Here is a 25,572-nt window from a genome sequence, read left to right on the forward strand (position 1 = left end):
AATTGCACATGCTTGTGTAAAACTATAAACTATACATAAGAGTTCTGTACTTCCGTATTATGTTAGTACCTACCTTAGAAATACAATCAGATGGAACAGGAAGATCATGGGAAAGACTCCAACCCCATATAGCAGGAAAGATGCAAAAATAGAAGACTTTCTTATGCCCTTACCCACTGTTCTTTATATTTATTGTTGGAGTTTGAGAATCACAGCACAGACCACTCAAAGACCAATCTAAGTCAAATAGGGATGGATTACTGAACACCACACCCCAAGACTGGTCAGGGCTACATTGCAGTCCAGATCCTATAGAGCTATTTAAGCCTGAGATCTGCAAACATCTGTGCCAATTTATACCACTAATCAGGATTTAGGGATAGGGGACTTCCTCAGGAACATGTCTTTCTTGTATAGTTATCCTCCTCCCACTGGTTGGAGTATTCACCTTTGGCAAGGGGACTTGCCTTGTCTAACATTCCTGTCTTAATTTGCCAACAGGACAACCCACATAGCTGTTGAGAGACCAGATTTTTGTGGGGTTCACACTTCAGATCTTAGAGAACCTGTCCTAAGGTAGAACTGAAGTTAACTAACAAGCCAGAACCTAGCACCAGTTTCCAGGTTACTTCACAACAGACCTGCACCTCCAGGTTACAAGCTTGCCCCTGGCACTTCACTTAGTAACAACCACCAATCATGAGAAAAGCAGAAGTTAAGTTTATGGTTTGGCTCCCAGTACCAGCCAATTATGTTAAAGGCCATAATGGCCCCCCAATCAGATATATGCCAGGCTAGATAACCCCTTCTTACTTCTATAAATGCTTGCCTGGAACAAGGCTCAAGGCTCCACCTTCCAGTCCTGCTGTGTCAGAATTGGCAGGGAGCCTAAGCTGTAGTTTGTAATAAAGACACCATATAAAAGTCTTCTTATTCCAAACAGTTTCTTATATTGGTTCAGGTGTCTCTCATGTTAGGATCCCAAGGGCAGCTTATGAAAGCAGATATAAAAGCTTATACATAGCTGCAGGAAGCACTGCTGGGTGATCAAAGGTGATTGCGGGTAACCATACAAAGCAAATCTACTGGCCTCCAATAAAATTTTATTATTTTATTAATAAAATCCACTTTTATAAGTTTCACTAATTTACAGTTAAGTTCTCTTTCTACTCCAGAACCCAACTAAGGATACTAGACTAAACATTTTGTTCTTTTCTGATTTGAGATAGTTTCTTGTTTTTTTCAGGACCTTAGTCTTGTAGACTACTTGTCAGGTATCTGTAGAATAATCTTCGGTCTTAGTTTATCATGTCCTTTTTCTCATTAGATTAGGATTATATGTTTTCAGAAAAATTGCTACAAAGATGTACTTTTTCTCCTCTCATGAAGTGTATGATATATGCACCTGACAGCTCAATCACCATTGCATAAATGATCATGTTTGCTTTCTCTACTATGAAGTAATTTTTCACTGTATTTGCAATTAATGGTTTCTGGCATGCAGTGATAAGCAAGGGCACTTTTCTGATGCTGCTACCTACATATGTGATCTCTCTTGTGTATTCTATTACTTATGAATATGTGAATGTACATCTATTTACCTTATACACAGGTTACAATTCAGTAACCTTGCTGAGTCCTGCTTGGCCATGTGTAAGGGATGACATGGTTCCTGTCCGTGGAACAGAGCCAGAAGGGTGTGGACCTACACAAGTGTGATGGTTGGTATGAACAAAAGTCTTGTATGTATAGTAGTATACATAATTTCATGTTCTTCCTTTGAAGAATGCCCTCTCTGCCAAGGTTAATGACACCATAATAATCAAAGACAGCACAGTCTGGGAGGCAAGGGCATGGCTATGTCTCAGCAAAATGGTAAAATGCTCTGACCTTCAGGACAGTCCTTAAGGCTGTGGGAAAGAACACTAAAATCATGAGTTTGAAAATATATAATTTTGAGACTCCTGAGGCTGCAGAGCGGAAGAGACCACCAACACTGCTCACCCCTGCCCACATCCCTGGCCCAAGAGGAAACTGTATAAGGCCTCTGGGCTCCCGTGGGGGAGGGCCCAGGAGCGGCAGGACCCCTGCCAGAGACACCGCCGGACCCTGAAGGAAACAGACCGGATAAACAGTTCTCTGCACCCAAATCCCGTGGGAGGGAGAGCTCAACCTTCAGAGAGGCAGACAGGCCTGGGAAACCAGAAGAGACTGCTCCCTGCACACACATCTCGGACGCCAGAGGAAAAAGCCAAAGACCATCTGGAACCCTGGTGCACTGAAGCTCCCGGAAGGGGCGGCACAGGTCTTCCTGGTTGCTGCCGCTGCAGAGAGCCCCTGGACAGCACCCCACGAGCAAACCTGAGCCTCGGGACCACAGGTAAGACCAAATTTTCTGCTGCAAGAAAGCTGCCTGGTGAACTCAAGACACAAGCCCACAGGAACAGCTGAAGACCTGTAGAGAGGAAAAACTACACGCCCGAAAGCAGAACACTCTGTCCCCATAACTGACTGAAAGAGAGGAAAACAGGTCTACAGCACTCCTGACACACAGGCTTATAGGACAGTCTAGCCACTGTCAGAAATAGCAGAACAAAGTAACACTAGAGATAATCTGATGGCGAGAGGCAAGCGCAGGAACCCAAGCAACAGAAACCAAGACTACATGCCATCATTGGAGCCCAATTCTCCCACCAAAACAAACATGGAATATCCAAACACACCAGAAAAGCAAGATCTAGTTTCAAAATCATATTTGATCATGATGCTGGAGGACTTCAGGAAAGACCTGAACACACTTAGGGAAGCACAGGAAAACATTAATAAACAAGTAAAAGCCTACAGAGAGGAATCGCAAAAATCCCTGAAAGAATTCCAGGAAAACACAATCAAACAGTTGAAGGAATTAAAAATGGAAATAGAAGCAATCAAGAAAGAACACATGGAAACAACCCTGGATATAGAAAACCAAAAGAAGAGACAAGGAGCTGTAGATACAAGCTTCACCAACAGAATACAAGAAATGGAAGAGAGAATCTCAGGAGCAGAAGATTCCATAGAAATCATTGACTCAACTGTCAAAGATAATGTAAAGCGGAAAAAGCTACTGGTCCAAAACATACAGGAAATCCAGGACTCAATGAGAAGATCAAACCTAAGGATAATAGGTATAGAAGAGAGTGAAGACTCCCAGCTCAAAGGACCAGTAAATATCTTCAACAAAATCATAGAAGAAAACTTCCCTAACCTAAAAAAAGAGATACCCATAGACATACAGGAAGCCTACAGAACTCCAAATAGATTGGACCAGAAAAGAAACACCTCCCGTCACATAATTGTCAAAACACCAAACGCACAAAATAAAGAAAGAATATTAAAAGCAGTAAGGGAAAAAGGTCAAGTAACATATAAAGGGAGACCTATCAGAATCACACCAGACTTCTCGCCAGAAACTATGAAGGCCAGAAGATCCTGGACTGATGTTATACAGACCCTAAGAGAACACAAATGCCAGCCCAGATTACTGTATCCAGCAAAACTCTCAATTAACATTGATGGAGAAACCAAGATATTCCATGACAAAACCAAATTTACACAATATCTTTCTACAAATCCAGCACTACAAAGGATAATAAATGGTAAAGCCCAACATAAGGAGGCAAGCTATACCCTAGAAGAAGCAAGAAACTAATCGTCTTGGCAACAAAACAAAGAGAATGAAAGCACACAAACATAACCTCACATCAAATATGAATATAACGGGAAGCAATAATCACTATTCCTTAATATCTCTCAATATCAATGGCCTCAACTCCCCAATAAAAAGACATAGATTAACAAACTGGATACGCAACGAGGACCCTGCATTCTGCTGCCTACAGGAAACACACCTCAGAGACAAAGACAGACACTACCTCAGAGTGAAAGGCTGGAAAACAACTTTCCAAGCAAATGGTCAGAAGAAGCAAGCTGGAGTAGCCATTCTAATATCAAATAAAATCAATTTCCAACTAAAAGTCATCAAAAAAGATAAGGAAGGACACTTCATATTCATCAAAGGAAAAATCAACCAAAATGAACTCTCAATCCTAAATATCTATGCCCCAAATACAAGGGCACCTACATATGTAAAAGAAACCTTACTAAACCTCAAAACACACATTGCACCTCACACAATAATAGTGGGAGATTTCAACACCCCACTCTCATCAATGGACAGATCATGGAAACAGAAATTAAACAGTGATGTAGACAGACTAAGAGAAGTCATGAGCCAAATGGACTTAACGGATATTTATAGAACATTCTATCCTAAAGCAAAAGGATATACCTTCTTCTCAGCTCCTCATGGTACTTTCTCCAAAATTGACCATATAATTGGTCAAAAAACGGGCCTCAACAGGTACAGAAAGATAGAAATAATCCCATGCGTGCTATCGGACCACCACGGCCTAAAACTGGTCTTCAATAACAATAAGGGAAGAATGCCCACATATACGTGGAAATTGAACAATGCTCTACTCAATGATAACCTGGTCAAGGAAGAAATAAAGAAAGAAATTAAAAACTTTTTAGAATTTAATGAAAATGAAGATACAACATACTCAAACTTATGGGACACAATGAAAGCTGTGCTAAGAGGAAAACTCATAGCGCTGAGTGCCTGCAGAAAGAAACAGGAAAGAGCATATGTCAGCAGCTTGACAGCACACCTAAAAGCTCTAGAACAAAAAGAAGCAAATACACCCAGGAGGAGTAGAAGGCAGGAAATAATCAAACTCAGAGCTGAAATCAACCAAGTAGAAACAAAAAGGACCATAGAAAGAATCAACAGAACCAAAAGTTGGTTCTTTGAGAAAATCAACAAGATAGATAAACCCTTAGCCAGACTAACGAGAGGACACAGAGAGTGTGTCCAAATTAACAAAATCAGAAATGAAAAGGGAGACATAACTACAGAGTCGGAGGAAATTCAAAAAATCATCAGATCTTACTATAAAAACCTATATTCAACAAAATTTGAAAATCTTCAGGAAATGGACAATTTCCTAGACAGATACCAGGTATCGAAGTTAAATCAGGAACAGATAAACCAGTTAAACAACCCCATAACTCCTAAGGAAATAGAAGCAGTCATTAAAGGTCTCCCAACCAAAAAGAGCCCAGGTCCAGACGGGTTTAGTGCAGAATTCTATCAAACCTTCATAGAAGACCTCATACCAATATTATCCAAACTATTCCACAAAATTGAAACAGATGGAGCCCTACCGAATTCCTTCTATGAAGCCACAATTACTCTTATACCTAAACCACACAAAGACACAACAAAGAAAGAGAACTTCAGACCAATTTCCCTTATGAATATCGACGCAAAAATACTCAATAAAATTCTGGCAAACCGAATTCAAGAGCACATCAAAACAATCATCCACCATGATCAAGTAGGCTTCATCCCAGGCATGCAGGGATGGTTTAATATACGGAAAACCATCAACGTGATCCATTATATAAACAAACTGAAAGAACAGAACCACATGATCATTTCATTAGATGCTGAGAAAGCATTTGACAAAATTCAACACCCCTTCATGATAAAAGTCCTGGAAAGAATAGGAATTCAAGGCCCATACCTAAACATAGTAAAAGCCATATACAGCAAACCAGTTGCTAACATTAAACTAAATGGAGAGAAACTTGAAGCAATCCCACTAAAATCAGGGACTAGACAAGGCTGCCCACTCTCTCCCTACTTATTCAATATAGTTCTTGAAGTTCTAGCCAGAGCAATCAGACAACAAAAGGAGATCAAAGGGATACAGATCGGAAAAGAAGAGGTCAAAATATCACTATTTGCAGATGACATGATAGTATATTTAAGTGATCCCAAAAGTTCCACCAGAGAACTACTAAAGCTGATAAACAACTTCAGCAAAGTGGCTGGGTATAAAATTAACTCAAATAAAGCAGTTGCCTTCCTCTATACAAAAGAGAAACAAGCCGAGAAAGAAATTAGGGAAACGACACCCTTCATAATAGACCCAAATAATATAAAGTACCTCGGTGTGACTTTAACCAAGCAAGTAAAAGATCTGTACAATAAGAACTTCAAGACACTGAGGAAAGAAATTGAAGAAGACCTCAGAAGATGGAAAGATCTCCCATGCTCATGGATTGGCAGGATTAATATGGTAAAAATGGCCATTTTACCAAAAGCAATCTACAGATTCAATGCAATCCCCATCAAAATACCAATCCAATTCTTCAAAGAGTTAGACAGAACAATTTGCAAATTCATCTGGAATAACAAAAAACCCAGGATAGCTAAAGCTATCCTCAACAATAAAAGGACTTCAGGGGGAATCACTATCCCTGAACTCAAGCAGTATTACAGAGCAATAGTGATAAAAACTGCATGGTATTGGTACAGAGACAGACAGATAGACCAATGGAATAGAATTGAAGACCCAGAAATGAACCCACACACCTATGGTCACTTGATTTTTGACAAAGGAGCCAAAACCATCCAATGGAAAAAAGATAGCATTTTCAGCAAATGGTGCTGGTTCAACTGGAGGGCAACATGTAGAAGAATGCAGATCGATCCATCCTTATCACCCTGTACAAAGCTTAAGTCCAAGTGGATCAAGGACCTCCACATCAAACCAGACACACTCAAACTAATAGAAGAAAAACTAGGGAAGCATCTGGAACACATGGGCACTGGAAAAAATTTCCTGAACAAAACACCAATGGCTTATGCTCTAAGATCAAGAATCGACAAATGGGATCTCATAAAACTGCAAAGCTTCTGTAAGGCAAAGGACACTGTGGTTAGGACAAAACGGCAACCAACAGATTGGGAAAAGATCTTTACCAATCCTACAACAGATAGAGGCCTTATTTCCAAAATATACAAAGAACTCAAGAAGTTAGACCGCAGGGAAACAAATAACCCTATTAAAAAATGGGGTTCAGAGCTAAACAAAGAATTCACAGCTGAGGAATGCCGAATGGCTGAGAAACACCTAAAGAAATGTTCAACATCTTTAGTCATAAGGGAAATGCAAATCAAAACAACCCTGAGATTTCACCTCACACCAGTGCGATTGGCTAAGATCAAAAACTCAGGTGACAGCAGATGCTGGCGAGGATGTGGAGAAAGAGGAACACTCCTCCATTGTTGGTGGGATTGCAGACTGGTAAAACCATTCTGGAAATCAGTCTGGAGGTTCCTCAGAAAATTGGACATTGAACTGCCTGAGGATCCAGCTATACCTCTCTTGGGCATATACCCAAAAGATGCCTCAACATATAAAAGAGACACGTGCTCCACTATGTTCATCGCAGCCTTATTTATAATAGCCAGAAACTGGAAAGAACCCAGATGCCCTTCAACAGAGGAATGGATACAGAAAATGTGGTACATCTACACAATGGAATATTACTCAGCTATCAAAAACAACGAGTTTATGAAATTCGTAGGCAAATGGTTGGAACTGGAAAATATCATCCTGAGTGAGCTAACCCAATCACAGAAAGACATACATGGTATGCACTCATTGATAAGTGGCTATTAGCCCAAATGCTTGAATTACCCTAGATCCCTAGAACAAACGAAACTCAAGACGGATGATCAAAATGTGAATGCTTCACTCCTTCTTTAAATGAGGAAAAAGAATACCCTTGGCAGGGAAGGGAGAGGCAAAGATTAAAACAGAGACTGAAGGAACACCCATTCAGAGCCTGCCCCACATGTGGCCCATACATATACAGCCACCCAATTAGACAAGATGGATGAAGCAAAGAAGTGCAGACCGACAGGAGCCGGATGTAGATCGCTCCTGAGAGACACAGCCAGAATACAGCAAATATAGAGGCGAATGCCAGCAGCAAACCACTGAACTGAGAATAGGTCCCCTATTGAAGGAATCAGAGAAAGAACTGGAAGAGCTTGAAGGGGCTCGAGACCCCAAAAGTACAACAATGCCAAGCAACCAGAGCTTCCAGGGACTAAGCCACTACCTAAAGACTATACATGGACTGACCCTGGACTCTGACCCCATAGGTAGCAATGAATATCCTAGTAAGAGCACCAGTGGAAGGGGAAGCCCTGGGTCCTGCTAAGACTGAACCCCCAGTGAACTAGTCTATGGGGGGAGGGCGGCAATGGGGGGAGGGTTGGGAGGAGAACACCCATAAGGAAGGGGAGGGGGGAGGGGGATGTTTGCCCGGAAACCGGGAAAGGGAATAACACTCGAAATGTATATAAGAAATACTCAAGTTAATAAAAAAAAAAAAAAAAGAAAATATATAATTTTGAAACTATGCAAAATATAAGGATGAAATATAAATTGAATAAGGAATATCACAGATCTAAAGGAACAAGGGCAGCTTGCACTATGAGTCAGCTTGTCAGAAAGATACAAAGGCAGGAAGATACAAATGCAGGCAAATGCCTGAGTTCAAGGCCAGCCTAGGTCAGATTGAACTGAGGTCCAGGCGTGGTCAAAATGGTAATCCCAGGGCAGCTATCTTATTTCCTGTGCTTTTGTTTGCTGTCTCTTAAGAATCTAGGGGCTGGCTTCATGAATGATGATCCATGGAATAATCAGAAGGGAACCTGCGGCAAAAGATTCAATTGATATGTGAAATAAAAGACTGGCCTTTTTGGTCTGCAAGAGATGAGCTATCCAGAGAGCTTTACAATAGTAAAAGAAAGCTGTCTCGAGCAGAGCAGAACACAGAGCTGTCTGGAAATCTCCAGAGAAAGCAGAACATAGAGCATTCTGGAAAGCTGTCTCAAGCAGAACATAGGCTGTCAGTTACTAACCCACAATTTAACTTCCAGTGGTTTGTTTCACGGTTTTCAGATACCCATTCTCTCAGGAACCCAGACCTAGCCAAGGCTGGGAATCAACTATTTTTTTTTCATTAAAATTGTTGAGGATTGGTTTCTAACACTTAAAAGTTGGCACTTGTATCACTTTGACATGCCCCATCCTATCTCATGCATTCATTGGTGGGCCTCTACTAAGTCATAGAGTATTGTTCTCTCCAAGATCCCTGCTACTCCCACTGAAGAGCATTTACTTGCAACCAAGCTCTGGCAATGAAATGAGTATTTGGTGGATTTCAGTGTAGAGAAACATGCCAGTTGTGCCTGTTAAAACAAAATAAAACCCCATTACCATTTGCTAAGAAGAAAATATTTTTAATTCAATGTTGAGTTGGGTATGGTAGTATAAGCCTTGGTTATAGCCACTTGAGATACTAAGGCAAGAGACTTTGAAGTTGAAAGACTAAGTGGGATAGAGATAGCTCAGCAACAGATCACCTACCTAACGTGTGAGATTTTGAGGCACTGAATGCATTCCTAGTATTTGAGGATTAAGATGTAAATATTAAAAAGAAAGAAAAAAAACCCTCAAAAGTAAGTGTCCTATAGAAATTCAAACACCACCTTTCACAGGATTCCTCAAAAACCATAAAGGAAAAGGAGAAGGGCAGGGTGGGTATATGAGAAGCAGGCATCTCTATTGCAGTTTCTACAGGTGAGGACTATGACAGTTCCATAGAAAATTCTTCAGTGAACAGAGGAGAAAGTCTTTTAACTAGTTCATAGTCACCATAAAATACATTCCACAGATTACACTGAGTGTTTTTAATGCTAGGAAAGCAGAAGCATACATTCTTTTCAAAGGAGAAATATCTTCATAATATAAAAGGAAATGCCCCAATCTCTTCGTGTTTGTTAATTTGGAAGTGAAATGCGAGTTGAAATTTTAAATGCCCTTTAAATTTGCTTAATTTGTTTAAATGGTTTTATGAAATCAAGACAATTTCTAAAAGACTAAAAGAGTTTGAAATTATTTTAACCAGGGGGGTGACTAAAGAGATTGAGATAGGTGAATATATAACGAGATCTGTTTGAACTTAGAATTAATATTACTAGAAGATGGAAGAGTGGATATATGGTTAGTAATATTGATTGAAACTTGGAAAACTCAAACACAAGACTCGAAGGAATCTCGAAAGACTCTTTGAATATTATCAGTGTTAAAGGCAAAGCCAATGATGTAGAGACAAATCTGGAAGGCATCAGCCCAGAGCAACCACTCACTAATGGAGACTGACTGCATGATAGAGTTCCTTAAATATACCAGCATGTATTGCTGAACATTGTTTCTCTTAGTAAATGCAGAAATAACCTGTATTTTTTTTCATTGCTGTTACAAAATAACTAACCAAACAAGGTTTGTTTGGTTGACAGGTTTAGAAACTTTAACTTCCATGATAATAGGAGCTTGAGGTATCTGGTCACATTGTAGCTGGCCTCCTGGGCCATGAAACAATATTGACTACACTCAACATGGGGTTTCCATCCCCAAACTTCTCTGGAAACAGCTCTGAAAACCATTCCCCTTCTTAAGAGATATGTGGGCCTGATAGGGTGGGAGGGTGGGACAAAAGTGAGACCAGACGGAGCAAGGCAAACAACAAATCTAACATCTTAGGTGTCTGTCTTCACCCGTCTCCAAGTTTGGGCTGACCGACCCTACAGTTCCACCACCTCCAGCACAGAGCTTTGGACCGGCCTTTAGATAATCCCTATAATGATGGCCCCACCTCTCAGAATCAACTTGCTATACCTTTCATTATTATTCCTAAATTTTTAACAAAAGCAATTCAAGTGTTTATTCTCTTACAGTTTGGGACAGGGCTGAGGAAACAGTTCATTGTGCAATGCAGTCATCCTGACAGATGTGCAAGGCAACTAACTGGTCACATCACATCCAGAGTCAGGAAGCAGAGAGATTCATGCTTGTGATTAGCTGGTTTCCTTCTTCCCCTGTTCTGTTAGTGCCTCAACCCAGTGAGTGGAACTGCCCACACCCAGGGTGACTGTTCCATCACTAGTTAGTCCTCTCTGGAGACACCTTTACAGACACACACAAAGATTTGTCTCCTACAGGAGAAAATCCAGCCAAATTGACAGTGAAGTTAAATTACCAAATAAGCCAAACATTAGAAAATAATTAGCTAGCATTCAAAAAGGATGAAAAGTTCCATGAATATTGACCAAAAGAGGTGATCACATGTTACTAAACAACATATGCTGCACTCCTAGTAATGTTGGAGAGGAGTTAGCAAATGTTCTGGTTTAGTCTAGATTTATAGATCATACATTTAAATCTTGGTTCTTTCTGTGTTTATTTTCATTTCTGAACAAGATCAATAACCTATTTTGATTTAGGGGTTTGTTTTCTGCCACGTGTCCTTCACCAGGGTCCTCAAACCCATGGAACTTCTCCTGCTTCAGCCTTACAAGTCCTGAGGTTACAGTTGTGTAGCACCATAATCAGCTTCATAATTGCACTTTTGAAGACTTTTTGAAGACCCCTGACAAAAACAATTGAATTTGCAAATATATACTGTGATGTGTATATGTAATAAAGAGTTCATACACATACGAACTATATATTGTATATATTATACACACACACACACACACACACACACACATATATATATATATATATATAATTCTAGAATATTCTTTCACTGAACTTTGTCTTAGTTCCTTCCACATAAATGGTATATAAGCTCTACTTCGGAAAATATCATAAAAAGTTTTTGGGAAATCTAAGCCAAGGCTGACTCCACGACTGATAGTTTGGGAGACTAGGCCTACAATCTGTTTCCCAGAAATGAGAACCTGGATCCCAGAACCTGTGGTTAGCCTACCACAGTCTTAGGCAACCAATCCAAGGATACCTTGTCATCTGGCCTGATGTAAGAGTAGGTAGCTAGAATGAATAAGCGACCCTCTTGTAAAATTAGAACCCTAAAGATAAAGCTATCAAATCAAGGTAAAAGGGCACACATCCCTGCCTGGAATTCCCTTAACTAACAATAAATACTGGCCCTGAGAGCCCACTACAAATCTCCATCCCCAAATGGGGAGACCCTGCATGCAGGAAATTCAGTTGAATAAACACTCTTCGCTTTTGCATACTATTGAAGTCTGGGGTACCATTCTTTGGTGATTCTTGGGCCTTAACGTTTTGATGCTTAAATTTTGGAAAGGACAAAATAACAAAACCTAAATTCTGCTTAAGACTCAATCTTGGTAGAAAGCATTCAAGAAGATTAAAAAACCAAAGAGGTTAATTTATAAAGGGAGAAGGGAAGCCTGGAACAGAGGAGTTGTTATTGGACTGAAGCTACTGCTGAACCTTGGTGAGCACACTCTGGGAAGCAAGGTTGAGGAAGTCACACACAGCCTTCCACATAAAAGGTGCTAGTTATTGCAATCAGGCTTGGAGAGACACACATTTAACAAGAGTCTCACACCTAGGCCCACGTTAGAGATGCAAAAGAGCCCATTCTAATCCATATCTCACAGCTGAACTCGGCCCAAAGTGTAGAGACCCCTCAGAAAAGAAACAAGTACTGAGCAGACAGAGATCATATAATTGTTGAATTGAATATGTCTACAGTACAGATGCGTCTAAAGGAGTGCCTACTCAACTGGCAATTCAGGACAGGACACAGCAGGAAACGGAATGAAGCACCCTTACCAGAGGGTGGTGCCATCACTGACTAACCAGCAAATTACAGAAGCACAGAGGAGGTCCATCTGCAGTGAACACAGAATAAAGCAGGCATGAGAGAGTGAAAGACTCAGAGATAGCAACAGACCTGTACTTCAGGAATTGTCCAGGAGGGCAGTCAAGTGTCCACAAAAAATTTCAACAATGTATAATTTTCACTAAGTTGTAGGAAATAAGTTTCACTAAGTTATAGAGCAAATCATTCTAGAAATACAAGACCTCTGAGATCCATCTCTTTCCCTCAGTGGGGCTTCTGAAAATCAAGAGTTTGACGTTGAAATATAAATCTGTTAAGTTTAGGGACTTCGATATGTTGCTTGGCATCTCTAAGACTAAGACAGTGTCTCATAGACCAGGAGCCCAGTGAGTGCTCACCGAATGACTGAAGACGAAGGATGAGAAAGAACCATAGGTTCTTACATGGCAACAGTGGATCTGAATCTGAGGCTATGTCCCTAGGGAAGTTTAATGTCTTAAATAAGTTCAAATGCATTAGTTAAAAATAAAAATGTGGTTGAATCTAAAAACAAGATACAGGTGAGATAGATTATTTGCTTATTGAAATTATTTTAGAATTTAAGGTGTGACAATATAAGCTTTGATGTTTTTGAAATATGAAAATATGCTCCTTTGATTTCAGCCTCCACTGGTTTATTGGTTAATCAGAGATGCAAGAACAGGGCTAAGCTCATTCCTATGTGGAAATGATTAATCTAGTAATCTAGATTTGTAATCCCAGCAATGGGGGCATGGATCCCTGAGGATCCCTGACTAGTTATTCCAGCCCAATTTGTGAACTCCAGGAAATGAGAAGGACCTTAGATGAGATGTCCTACAGTGGGGAGAGGGAACTTGTAGAGTTCACCTCCAGTAGAAAGACTGGCATCAAGTGGAGGGATGGGGTTGCCATTCCACAGTCAGAAACTCTGACCCAGAATTGTTCCTGTCTGAAAGAACTGCAGGTGAAAAATGGAGAAGAGGAAGTGATCAGCACACATTGGGATCCAGCTCAAGGGGAAGTTCCAAGGCCTGACACTATTACTGATACTGTGGTGTGCTTACAAACAGGAGCCTAGCATGACTACCCTCCAAAAGGCCCAACAAGCAGCAGCTGATATTTAAACCCAACCAATGGACAGAAGCTGGTAACCCTTGTGGTTGAATGAGGGAAAGCTGGAAGAAGCTTAGGAGGAGGTTGATCCTGTAGGAACAGATCTCTCAGACAATAAGCCACCAACCAGGCAGCTGAGGTCCCCAAAACATGTACAGCAGAGGACTGCCGGATCTTGATTCAGTGAGAGAAGATGCACTTATGCCTCGAAAAAGATTTGAGGCCCCCCGGGAGTGGGGAGGTCTGGTGGGGTAGGGGTTGGGGGTAGGGACATCCTTTTGGAGGAAACAAAACAAAACAAAACAAAACCAAACCAAAAAACTCTTTAATATAGAATAGTGCATGTTAGCCTTTTAGCCACTAGAGGGGAGTGTTGTTTCAGATGAACTAAGGCAGATAGCAAAGGAACCAACAGGAAATCAACCAGAAGAACCTACAAGTTACTTATTTGCAAGCTTAACAGCTAAAACGTAGATAACTCTGACTGGAAAATGCCTCAAGAAGGGAAGGGTTTCTGAAACTTTGTTAAGAGATTAACCATCTTTGTCAACACAAGTTCTCATGGTGGGCATTCTCAGTAAGCGTTAGGGCGCTGGGAAATGCTAGCCACTCAAAGGAAGACCTGATTTGGGATTCCCAACACCTGAGTAAAATAAAGCTGGCTGCTGGGCTGGGGTGTGCGAGGCCTTACCAGGCTGGTGGGAGTCACAGTGGAAGATACCCGATGCTGAAGTCTGACCTCAATGTAAATATGCTCAGACTCACACTCACATAACACACACACACACACACACACACACACACACACACACACACACACACTGGGGTAGAACATAGAGAGGGAGACAATAATGTAAATAAGTCAGTTAATAAATATACAATTCTTTGATATAACTAAGAATTTTTCTTTGATGTATGAATTCCAAAATGCTCTTAAAATTTAAATATATCATTACACTGGAATGCCTCAGTGAAAATGTGAATTTGATATGTGCTCTCACCTGTGTGCTTACTTGGTTTTGGTTTTGCACTTTTAAACTGACATTATCCTAGAAAAATACTTTACCAATATGAGTTTGGAATTAGTCCAAAGTAAATAAGGCAATAGTTTGAGGAAGACAAGACACAAGCTTATCTCTATTCTTTCCCAGCTGTGGGTATCTATCTATCTAAATTATATACTATATAGAAAAATATATAAAGTAAAAAATATATTTCCTAAATTATATATATATATATATATATATATATATATATATATATATATCAACTTCAATGATAGCCAAACATGAGAAGAAATCAGCATTGCGATTCACGCAGATACTAATATGTCAGATTTCGCCTATCATGTATCATGTAACATGTTACAGTATCATGTAACCCAAAGGCTGTTGAGCACTTTACAGAGTCCCAGAGTTGAAGAGGCAGCCTAGGGGGCGCGGCGCCAGGTAATCCCGGCTGACACCGCCCTTTGCCTGCCCACTCGCGGCACCGCCCCTCGAGCTCCAAGGCGCGGGAGGAGCCTCGCGCGGCGTCGGGCGACGCCTGTCCAGTCCCCGCAGCCTAGCGCGGGCGGCGGCGGGCGATGGAGAGCAGAGCCCCGGGCCCCGCCGTCCTCCAGCGCGCTCCGCTGCAACCCCGCAGCTGAGCCCAGAGGCTCCGGCCCTGTGCGCCCTACCGCGGCCCCGCCACTATGGCCGGCGTGTGGGCGCCGGAGCACTCGGTTGAAGCGCACAGCAACCAGTCAAGTGCTGCCGACGGCTGCGGCTCTGTGTCCGTGGCCTTCCCCATCACCATGATGGTCACTGGCTTCGTGGGCAACGCGCTGGCCATGTTGCTTGTGTCGCGCAGCTATAGACGCCGGGAGAGCAAACGCAAAAAGTCTTTCCTGCTGTGCATTGGCTGGCTGGCGCTCACCGACTTGGTGGGGCAGCTCCTGACCAGTCCGGTGGTCATCCTCGTGTACCTGTCGCAGCGACGCTGGGAGCAACTCGACCCATCGGGGCGCCTGTGCACCTTCTTCGGGCTGACCATGACAGTGTTCGGACTGTCCTCGCTCTTGGTGGCCAGCGCCATGGCCGTGGAGCGCGCCCTGGCTATCCGTGCGCCGCACTGGTATGCCAGCCACATGAAGACTCGCGCCACGCGCGCGGTACTGCTGGGTGTGTGGCTGTCTGTGCTCGCCTTCGCGCTGCTGCCTGTGCTGGGCGTGGGCCGCTACAGCGTGCAGTGGCCCGGCACGTGGTGCTTCATCAGCACCGGGCCGGCGGGCAACGAGACTGACTCTGCGCGGGAGCCGGGCAGCGTGGCCTTTGCCTCCGCCTTCGCCTGTCTAGGCTTGCTGGCTCTGGTGGTGACCTTTGCCTGCAACCTGGCGACCATCAAAGCCCTGGTGTCCCGCTGCCGGGCCAAAGCCGCCGCCTCGCAGTCCAGCGCCCAGTGGGGCCGGATCACCACGGAGACGGCCATCCAGCTTATGGGGATCATGTGTGTACTGTCCGTCTGCTGGTCGCCGCTATTGGTAAGTAGTTGGTACAGTGGGAACTTGTAGCGAGCGGTAAATGGAGGGAGACTTTCTGCTGCTCTTGCAGCCCAGGGTTGCAGCCTCCAGTCAAGTGCCTCAGCCGCTTGTGAAGCTTCCAAGAGCCAGTTGAGTCCGCCCTGGCTTGCCAGGCGCTTGTGAAGATTCGAACAGCCTGCGCACAGAGGTGAGCAGACGTTGCTCAAGCCAGTGCAGACTGACTTTGCCCTTTGTGTTTTGAATGGAGATGTGATGACAACTCAAGCCCAACTTGTGTTTTAGTTTTAATCCCGCTGAGACAGTTCGGTACCTGAGAGCCAGGCAAGTCTGCGCTCCTACACCTTCAGCCACACGGTTACCCCATCCTCTCCAGCGATTTCTTGGCACGCTGTCGCTCTGTGCCAGCGCTAAAGGTTCTCAGGTAGCTACTGTCTGCAGGGAGGGGCGGAAGGCAGAGTTGCTGCAGCCCCTAGGAAGCCGGTAGGTAGTGTGTACACCGAAGTGGAGGACTCTCCAATAACAAACCCCCCCACACACACACACAATAACACCATCACCTTTTGGTGAGTGGTCACTGGGGTCTTGTGCCCCACCCCCATCCTTATGGAGGGAATGTCAGATCTTTGCAATTCCAGGGACAGGAGGTAAGGGTTTCTTGGTCCTTGGTTCCCCCCATGCTATCCATCACAGAACTACCCAGAGGAAGCTGTGCTTCCGCATGCTCCCTATCCCCAACTCTCACATGGTGCTTTTGAGGTTTTCTTCTGTAGCACTTGTAGCTAGAAACTTCTGTGGATAAGTGTGGTTTGCTAATTCTTGAAGAATGGATGCTTACTTAGGACTCATAGAGCCTGGCTTAATGTGCAGAGCAGCATCCCCATAGTGCAGCACAGTTATCAACCATTACATAGTAGACTCGATCCTCTCCCTCTCCCTCTCCCTCTCCCTCTCCCTCTCCCTCTCCCTCTCCCTCTCCCTCTCCCTCTCCCTCTCCCTCTCCCTCTCCCTCTCCCTCCCCCTCTCTCTTTCCCTCTCTGTTCTCTTTTCCCTCCCCTTCTCTGATCCCCTCCTCCTCTCTGTTCCCCTCCCCCTCCTCTTAGCTCCTTCACCCTCTCCCTCTCCCTCTCCTATCCCCCTCTCGATTCTCTTTCTCTCACACACATCATTTAACAAATTTGTCATTTCAACCATTTACATGTACAGTTCAGTGAGGTCAGGGACATCATATTTATGTGCCACATGAGGTTAAATCTGCCTTGAAATGGTTGTGTGGTTCTTCTTTTTACCCACTCTCCCTGATTATGACAAACCTTAGAGATCCCCCGTGGTGACTGGCCTGGGGTGATACAGATAGGACAGCACTGCTGGGACCTAACTGCCCACAAGTGACTGAGTGGTCACTGTTCTCTAGTAGCTGGAGCACGGGCTGATGTCATCACCATGTTTACCAGAACCAGCACCAATTTTAGACATTTACTGCTGTGGTTGAAGAATGGGGTGTAGGTAGCCAAGCAGAGGGAAATGAAGCTCCCAGAATAAACACTTCACTGAACCAGCATGGCTTTAGAGGCAGTGTCCCGGCATAGCACAACTGTCAGGAGTCCTGCCCTTAGGGCCAGAGCATAAAGATGCCCATGAAACACAGAATGGGGTGGCTGTATAGTTGGGTGATCCCAATGTGTTGTATTTTAGCTAACACTTTATACATTCATTTTTTATAAAACAATGAAAATGAATTCAATATGAGATCGTATCGGAGGAGAAATTCAGTTTCAAAATAGGTGTTTTTGTTTCTTCATGTGTACATGTATGTGTGCTGTACATCCATGTGTGTGTGTGTGTGTGTGTGTGTGTGTGTGTGTGTGTGGAGGTGTGCACAGGCACTGTTGTGTGCTTTTGCATGTTGTGCCTAGAGGCCGAGGTTAAGTGTCTTCTTTGATCATGCTTCATCTTATGTACGGGACAAATTCTCTCACTGAACCTCAGGGCTCTCTTAATGTGTCAGTTAAGCTGGCTGGCTTGCTCCAGGGATCTCCTTTTCTGTTTCCCTTCTACTCTGATTTCAGGGTTACCGTGGCCACCACACTTACCCAACACTTTATCTAGGTGCCAGTGATCCAAACTCCAGTCCTCATATTGTGACAAATGCTTTACCGACAGAGCCTTCTTCCCAGTCTAGGAATAGGCACATTTTAAGAACTGGTTGCAATTTCTTTGATGTACCACTAAAATACATAGCAGCACATTGTCAGAAAGAGCTGTGGTGCAAACTTGACATTTCCATTACAAAGACACGAACAGAGTCCTTACCTTAGTAGGTAAGGAGGCTACAAGAACCCCACGACCTGCGTTTTTACTGGTAAATGCCAACATGAGAAATGGCATTTGCACATTTTCTAACTGCAAGAAAAAGTAAAAATGTGGACTTCCTACTGTCTTTGGAGGAGTTAACATAGGATACTAATTTAGTATTCATATTCTGCTTGGCTGTAAATTTGTTTTGAAGTCCCTCTGATAATAATTGTTACTGTAACAAAAAAAAATGGTTGTTCTCTTACACTTGTAAGAAGAGAAAGGACACCTGTTCCACCTCACAGAAAAAAGCACAGCTTCTGTCCCTTTCCACCACACTCGTTCCCAGGCAGAGCACCAAGGCACCTTTTTCTCCCAGAAGCTTTGCAGATTACAAGATGTGAAGCTGTCAAGGTGATGAAATCTGTAAGAAGTGTCCTGCTAGGTAGCTGGGCATTGTTTGGTCCATGTTAGGTATCAAATGACCATATCATTGGCATCAGACAGTTGAGTCAGCAACCCACTGACTACGATTGATTTTTACTTTTCATGGGCCACGCCTAGCAAATAGTCCAGTTACTTGACATAATCTTCAGTTTCTGAGACAGGAGACACGGGAGCCCTTAGGATGCTGCTCAGACACGGGCAGGGAGACCTTTTGTGTTTGTGTAGCCTGGTGACCCAAAGAGTGGATGTAACTGATATACTGTAGCCACTTGGGAGCAATAAACTCAAAGCTCTGGATACAATGAAAGGCGGGGTCTGATGAACAAGCAGCTGTTCATCTTCAGCCTTGGGACTGGGCACAGCAGCCCGGGAAGGTTGTGCTCAATTCGGAGTTAGCCACATCCCTGCTCATTGTCCACACATCTTCACAAGGCATACTTCAGTGGAGATGTATTTTTAAGTAGTGGTTGCTTTAATAAGACACACAGTGTCGATAGGCTTGATAGATTACTTTAGGGGACAATATAATTGTGCAATATGTTTATGTATTGTCCAACCCCTAATTATCTCTGCCTGTAACTCCTGCCGTGTTTGGGAAGGAGCTCAAGGAGAAATTACGATACAAATATGCGCCCTAGGAAGATTTGTCTGTAACTAGTTTTAGGAGGTGAGAGTATTCAGAATTCATTACATTTGTAGTTTGTTTCAATATAATATACTGTTTGGTTCTCTCCTTCCTACCTCCATTCATCCGTTCTTTCTTTCTCTCTCTTTCTTCCTTCCTTTCTTTCTTTCTTTCTTTCTTTCTTTCTTTCTTTCTTTCTTTCTTTCTTTCTTTCTTTCTTATTCTGATCACTAGTGATAGAACTGAGGGCCATGTGCTATAATTTGAGCTCTAAATAGACTCAGACAAAAGCGGTCTAAGAGGAGCTGGAGAGATGGCACTGGCTGCTCTCGCAGAGGACCTGGATTTGGTTTCTGGTACCTACATGACAGCTCTGAACTGTAACTCGAGTACGAGGGGATGCAACATTCTCTTCTGACATCTATGAGCCCCAGGCATTCACATCCTACACAGACATACACGCAAGCAAAACACACATACATATGAAAAAATGTCTTCAGAGCAGTGGGACTTCCACACTTATGAGTGAAACAACTGAAAAACCACGATGCAAGATAGGCCAGAAGTCATGCCTTTAACTCTCAGAGGAAAGCCCCCGTGAAGGAGATTCCATGGCACTGCTTAACCTCATGGCTGACTTCAGCATCTGTAGAAGCCCAGCCAGTGAGGACAGTATGTATACACGGTGAATCAGAGGGATGCACATGCGATCTCCTCAGACCCAACTTTACTAGTTAGTTCCCTAATGACAGGATGAAGAACTCCCCCTTGGGTGGCAGGAAGCAGAACCTTCTGTATGAAGATTGAGAAAGAATGATATCAGGCTCTAGTGTGTGGATGGATACAGGCTGGAAAATGGTGAGACTGCCTGCCACTTAATTTCTAGGTGCCTTTGTTGTTAGGATACAGTGAGTGGGAAGACTGGTCAGGGAAGGGATGGTTGTGCTGCCTCTATGGAATCCTATGTGCCTTTGCAGGGCTTCACAGCTGCCCCTCAATTAGCTCAGTCCTCTAAGTCTTTTAGCAGCACCCACAACACCAAATTTCAAGCCTGAGCTTGCATCCTATTAGAGACAGAGTTGCAGCCCAGGATAACTACCCCCGACTGACTTTACTTTCAGTTTTGGTTGTGGTTTGCTTGTTTCTGGAGTTGCCTAGAGGCAGGGAATTCTAGCCTTAATCCCAGCATAGGAAGCCATGTGCACTCTGATGTGCAATGCACAGAGATGGCTCTCCTACAGGGATAGTGCTCTTAGGGTGCATTCATTTGGGAGAATCGCTGTTCAGTGCATCCACTTTTGAAATTTGGACAAGAGAGATTGGTCTATGCTGGGTGCTGATAGGGATGAGTACATAAGTAGGGGTGGATTATTTGAATGAAACAGCCAGAGGCCAATACGACCTAAAGATTAATGAGATTAAATCATAACTAAAAGATGTAGATTTTTGAATTCAGGGTTTGTGAGAATTCAAATAATTCGCTGCTTCTTGAGCCATTGAGGAGAATCAGACGGTCTGCAGAATAGCAGAACTGTGAGCCACTGTCCTTTCTCATTGAAAAGCTGCAAAGGTTAACCATACAGGACAGACACTCAGAAACATGCACGACAAACATTCACAACAGCTTGTGGCTGCCTCAGTATGCTGCAGCCTGTTGTAGAACCATCTAGAGCTTAGCTTCTCTTGCAGCCCCAGTTGCCCTCCAGGACAGAAAGAAGCCATCCACATTCCCAGCAGGCTCAGTGTTTTATAACCACTCAGGTTCCACTTTATGTCTCTGTTCTGACTTTGAGGCCCATAGCTGCCCCTTCCACCTCCCACAGTTCCTCATCGTGGAAGTAAGTGGGCAGCTTGAACTTTCTTCTCCCCAGCCATGACTCTTAAGGGTCTCCAGAAGGGCTCTTAAACTCCCACTTTCTCTCAGAGATTCGAACTTTTATAGATAAAGGTGGGAAGGGGATTTTCCCAGAGTTTTCCTCCTAAGTGTAGCACAATAACACAGGTAAACACAATCATTCATTCTTTCAAGATGTGGCTGATGGACAGCATATGACTTCTTCAGTGAGGGACACAGGGACAGCTTGAGAACTGTAACCCAACTCTGTTGTCCTGGGATTCAAAATGTCAGCCCATTTCACAGGACTGTAATACAAGTCGAGGTACAAGCCTGTGAAAACTGCAGGCTTGAAGCTGGTTGCTGGGCTTCAAGCTGGGCTTGAACCAGCCTGGCAAGCTGGTTGCTTTCCTTCATAAAGGAACATTGCCACGATGCCTCACTGGATGACAGCATTTACCTGCAGAAGAACCCGGCCTACAGCAACATCCAGGTACACAAAGACAGCGCACACTTCTCAGTGAAGTCAGCTCTCTGTGTGTGAAGAAGCCTTGACTATGACTATGATGTGGGGGCAGTGGAGGCCCAAGTGTGTGGATTGAACCTGTAGAGTTAGCGTACAAGTAGCCACAGACAGAAGGGCCAAACTGAGTCTCTTCCACTGACTCAAAACCCAGACCTGAATTCATATAATTCTTAAACCAAACCATGTGCAGGGAGCTTGAATTTAACTGTTTCTTGTGCTGACCAGGCACTTACAGCATATGGTATTAACTGTGGAGTGGACATAATACACTCTGTGGTGTGCCCAGATAGTCCCTGGCCAATAGCCAGTACTCTCAGGGATGGGTCTCAGCGCTTAACAAAGCCCACACACTGTTTCAGCAACACGCACTTTGGCACTTAACTGAATGACTAAAAATCTAAGAATTAAAAAGATGGGGGCAGACGGAAACTTGACCACTTACCACCCAGTTCTGCAAGAAGAAAGAAAAGTGGTTATTTACTTAGGTAAAAGCCACGTCATAAAACACGGGTCATGTCAGAGTTGGAAACCCATTATATTCCACAATTATTGATGGGAGAAAAGTACAGTTTTAAAAATACACCCTCTCATGTAGTATAGTGGTAATGCATGCATGTCAGTAATTTCAGCACTTGGAAAGGCAGAGACAGGCAGGTCTCTGAGTTTGAAGCCAGACTGATCTACAGAGCAAGTTCTAGGAAAGCCAGGGCTACACAGAAAAACCTTGTCTTGAAAAACAGAAAAACAGATAAATAAGTAAATAACCACCCTCTGTTGTTTCTGTAATGTTTCTTAAATGTAGATTTCATATGGTTGCCATCTTTTATGTGCCTTCCTAAACACTGAACAAATTTCACAGTTATGCATATATTGTTGTTACTGGGTAAGTCATGAAAACTTGAAGCAGATATCTTGGTTCATACCTGAGATCCAAGCACTTGGGAGCACGCGAGGGGGTTACTGCGAGTCCCAAACCAGCCTGAGCTAAGGGAGGGGAAAAAATTAGACCTTGTCAAAAAAAAATGATAGCAAAAACGCCATCAAAAGAAAAGAAATAAGAGAAAAAAGAAAAGAGAAAAAAAAAGAAACAGAAAGTTGGGGTGGGCAATACCTTTTTCAAGTTGAGAATGAGAAGATTTGTTAGGCAAGATGATACCTTGATGGGAATTCTCAAAATATCGACTATCTTGGTATATAGAATTCCCCGTTAGCTCTTGTTGCTGCTTTACCTGGGCCAGCCTCCTGGCAGAGCAAGAATCTCTCTCTCTCTCTCTCTCTCTCTCTCTCTCTCTCTCTCTCTCTCACACACACACACACACACACACACACACACACACACACATGCGCACTGCCTTGCTACACCCCCTAGGCCAGGGTGCAATAAAGGGGGACCCACAAAAGCACTCATCTGTTTCCTCTGTTACTTCTCGGAAGTCCCCTTATCTGGCTGCTCCTCCTTCATCACCATCAGTGAGACTTGTTGGTTCTGACTTCCTGTGGCACTGAACAGATAAGTGTGTCCCTGCTGCAGATCAGTGTGGGTTTCATGGTGAAGACATCTGGCACATGTCTGAGGGAAAGGAGCCCACATGGAATAGATACAACTGCGTGTTCTTTTACCCAGTTGCACTGTAAGTATTTACTGGACATGTTTCCACACTGATGGCTCTGAGGACACCCAGCCAGAGTGTGAACCTCGCAGCTCACACATGCGAGGGTTAGGCAGCTGCACAGTTGGGTGGCATTATCACATTGTATTCCTTGTGAAGACATTATGGTGTTTGAGTGTGAATCCTGTGCAGACTGTACCCGGCCATAACAGGTAGGAGCAGCATTTTCCTTCATGGAGCTTTTAGTAGACAGCTACACCTACTCCAGTAACCCAACATAACCAGCCTTGCAGGACTTTCAGTTATGTGATCTGAAGACTGACAGAGCCCTAGGGTCAAATGATAAAGAAAATGTAAAGAGTTGGAGGAATCTCTTTTCCCTCAAGGGTTTCTGAAAAATATGAGAAAAATGTTGCTTGGCACAGCATTGGTGACTGGGAGGGTGGCAGCAGGAAACCAAATGACAGAGTGTCAAGGCATGCTGCAGTCAAGTTGGACGGAAGTGGGAGGAGCCTTGGCAAGTGGCTGTGGACTTAGGAATAAGAATTCCCATGGCTTCCTGGGTAAGTTGTGTTGCCTCCTTGTAAACCAAGGAATTCACATAAAACCCCAGAACTCCGGAAGATTGTGTAGGAAAGCAAAACATTTCTTTGATCTCCCTCTCTCTGGAATATTCTTGGTGAAAAGCAAGCTTTGTTTGAATACCTTTCCTTAGAGAGTGTTTGCTACTTTTCAAGAACATAATGAACATTCTCAGAACTGAGCACTGTGTCAGATGGCTTGCACATAGGAGTTTCCTAATGCCTTACCATTTTTCCAAGCGGTGGATCAACTGTAGATCACACTGAAAGAAGGGGCGGGACTAGAGTCAAGGGGGCGGGGCTAGAGTCAAGCTGAGAGGCTAAGGGCAGGCTTTGAGTGGCCCAGGCCATCCTGGGTTGTTCTTTCTACCAGAAAAATCTCCTTTGCCCTCAAACAGTTGAATCAGAATCTGCCTCTGCCCTTGAATTTGAACACTATTCCTTGCTTTTATAGAACAAAACTAACCTTTTCTTTTTATATTGTTAAGAGATCTCATTTCAAAGATTGACAGCTCGGTCTCTGCAGCATTTAGATAAATGGTCAGTCAATCAACATGCGTTCTAGTACCTGACTGTGGATATGAAATTGCTGCTGCAGGGTTAGTGAATCCCTACCTGGCATTCCAACACATGGGACAGACATAGAAGAACTTGAATACTTTAATTCAGAGAAAACAACTTTCCAAAAGGAAGAAGGAGGAGGAGGAGTCTTAATATTTTCAATGTGCCAAGCCCAGGAAAACCAACATCAAACAAGTTGATGATTTAAAAAAAAAAAGGACAGATCGAAATATTAAGTTTAAGACTTTGCAGTATGGGGTTGGGGATTTAGCTCAGTGGTAGAGCCCTTGCCTAGGAAGCGCAAGGCCCTGGGTTCGGTCCCCAGATCCGAAAAAAAAAGAACCAAAAAAAAAAAAAAAAAAAGACTTTGCAGTAATTGCATCTAAGAATCAGGAAGTGTACACATTGTGAGAATTCTTAGAAAGCATCGCAAATGTACTTCTCAATGGCCACCAAAGGCCAAAAGCAACTCTGGTTTGCCATGACTCTTCCTTGTTAGGGTAAACCAATGTTTCCCAGTCTCAAAGAAAGAAGAGGATGATGGGCATAGTTAGAGTTTACAGTAAGATCCTTCACACTTGGTTCAAGTAAGCTAAAGACAATTTGGTTGCCATTTAATCATAAGTGTTGACTGGATGGTGACAGGGGTTGGGGAGTGGGTTAAAATGCTTACATCACTGTCTCGGAAGTGGCGTCTGGGAGAGTCCATCCTCTCCCCATTGTACTATGACCCTAGACAAGGATCCTCAGGTCTCCCCTGGAGTATAGAGATGGCAGGGTGGGTTGGGTGGGGCTAGAAGATATTTCCATTGAAAGAATCCAAGTCAGCTAGATCCCACATTGAAGAAGA

At 43.4% G+C, this 25,572-nt stretch overlaps 1 protein-coding gene across 6 annotated transcripts in view; it reads left to right on the plus strand.

The window, feature by feature from the left end:
- The first annotated feature begins 15,236 nt into the window (after positions 1–15,236).
- Positions 15,237–25,572, plus strand: part of Ptger3 (prostaglandin E receptor 3) — a 144,982-nt gene continuing 134,646 nt past the window's right edge. For 3 of the 6 annotated variants that reach the window (XR_010063583.1, XM_006233535.5, XM_039101757.2), the window contains exon 1: positions 15,248–16,246. Coding sequence is in view for 5 of the 6 variants with exons in the window: in XM_006233535.5 (XP_006233597.1) it covers positions 15,419–16,246 (828 nt within the window). In the remaining variant the exon portion in view is untranslated. 6 annotated transcript variants of the gene reach the window in all.

This window comes from Rattus norvegicus, chromosome 2 (assembly GCF_036323735.1).
Source record: "Rattus norvegicus strain BN/NHsdMcwi chromosome 2, GRCr8, whole genome shotgun sequence".
Taxonomy (NCBI): domain Eukaryota; kingdom Metazoa; phylum Chordata; class Mammalia; order Rodentia; family Muridae; genus Rattus; species Rattus norvegicus.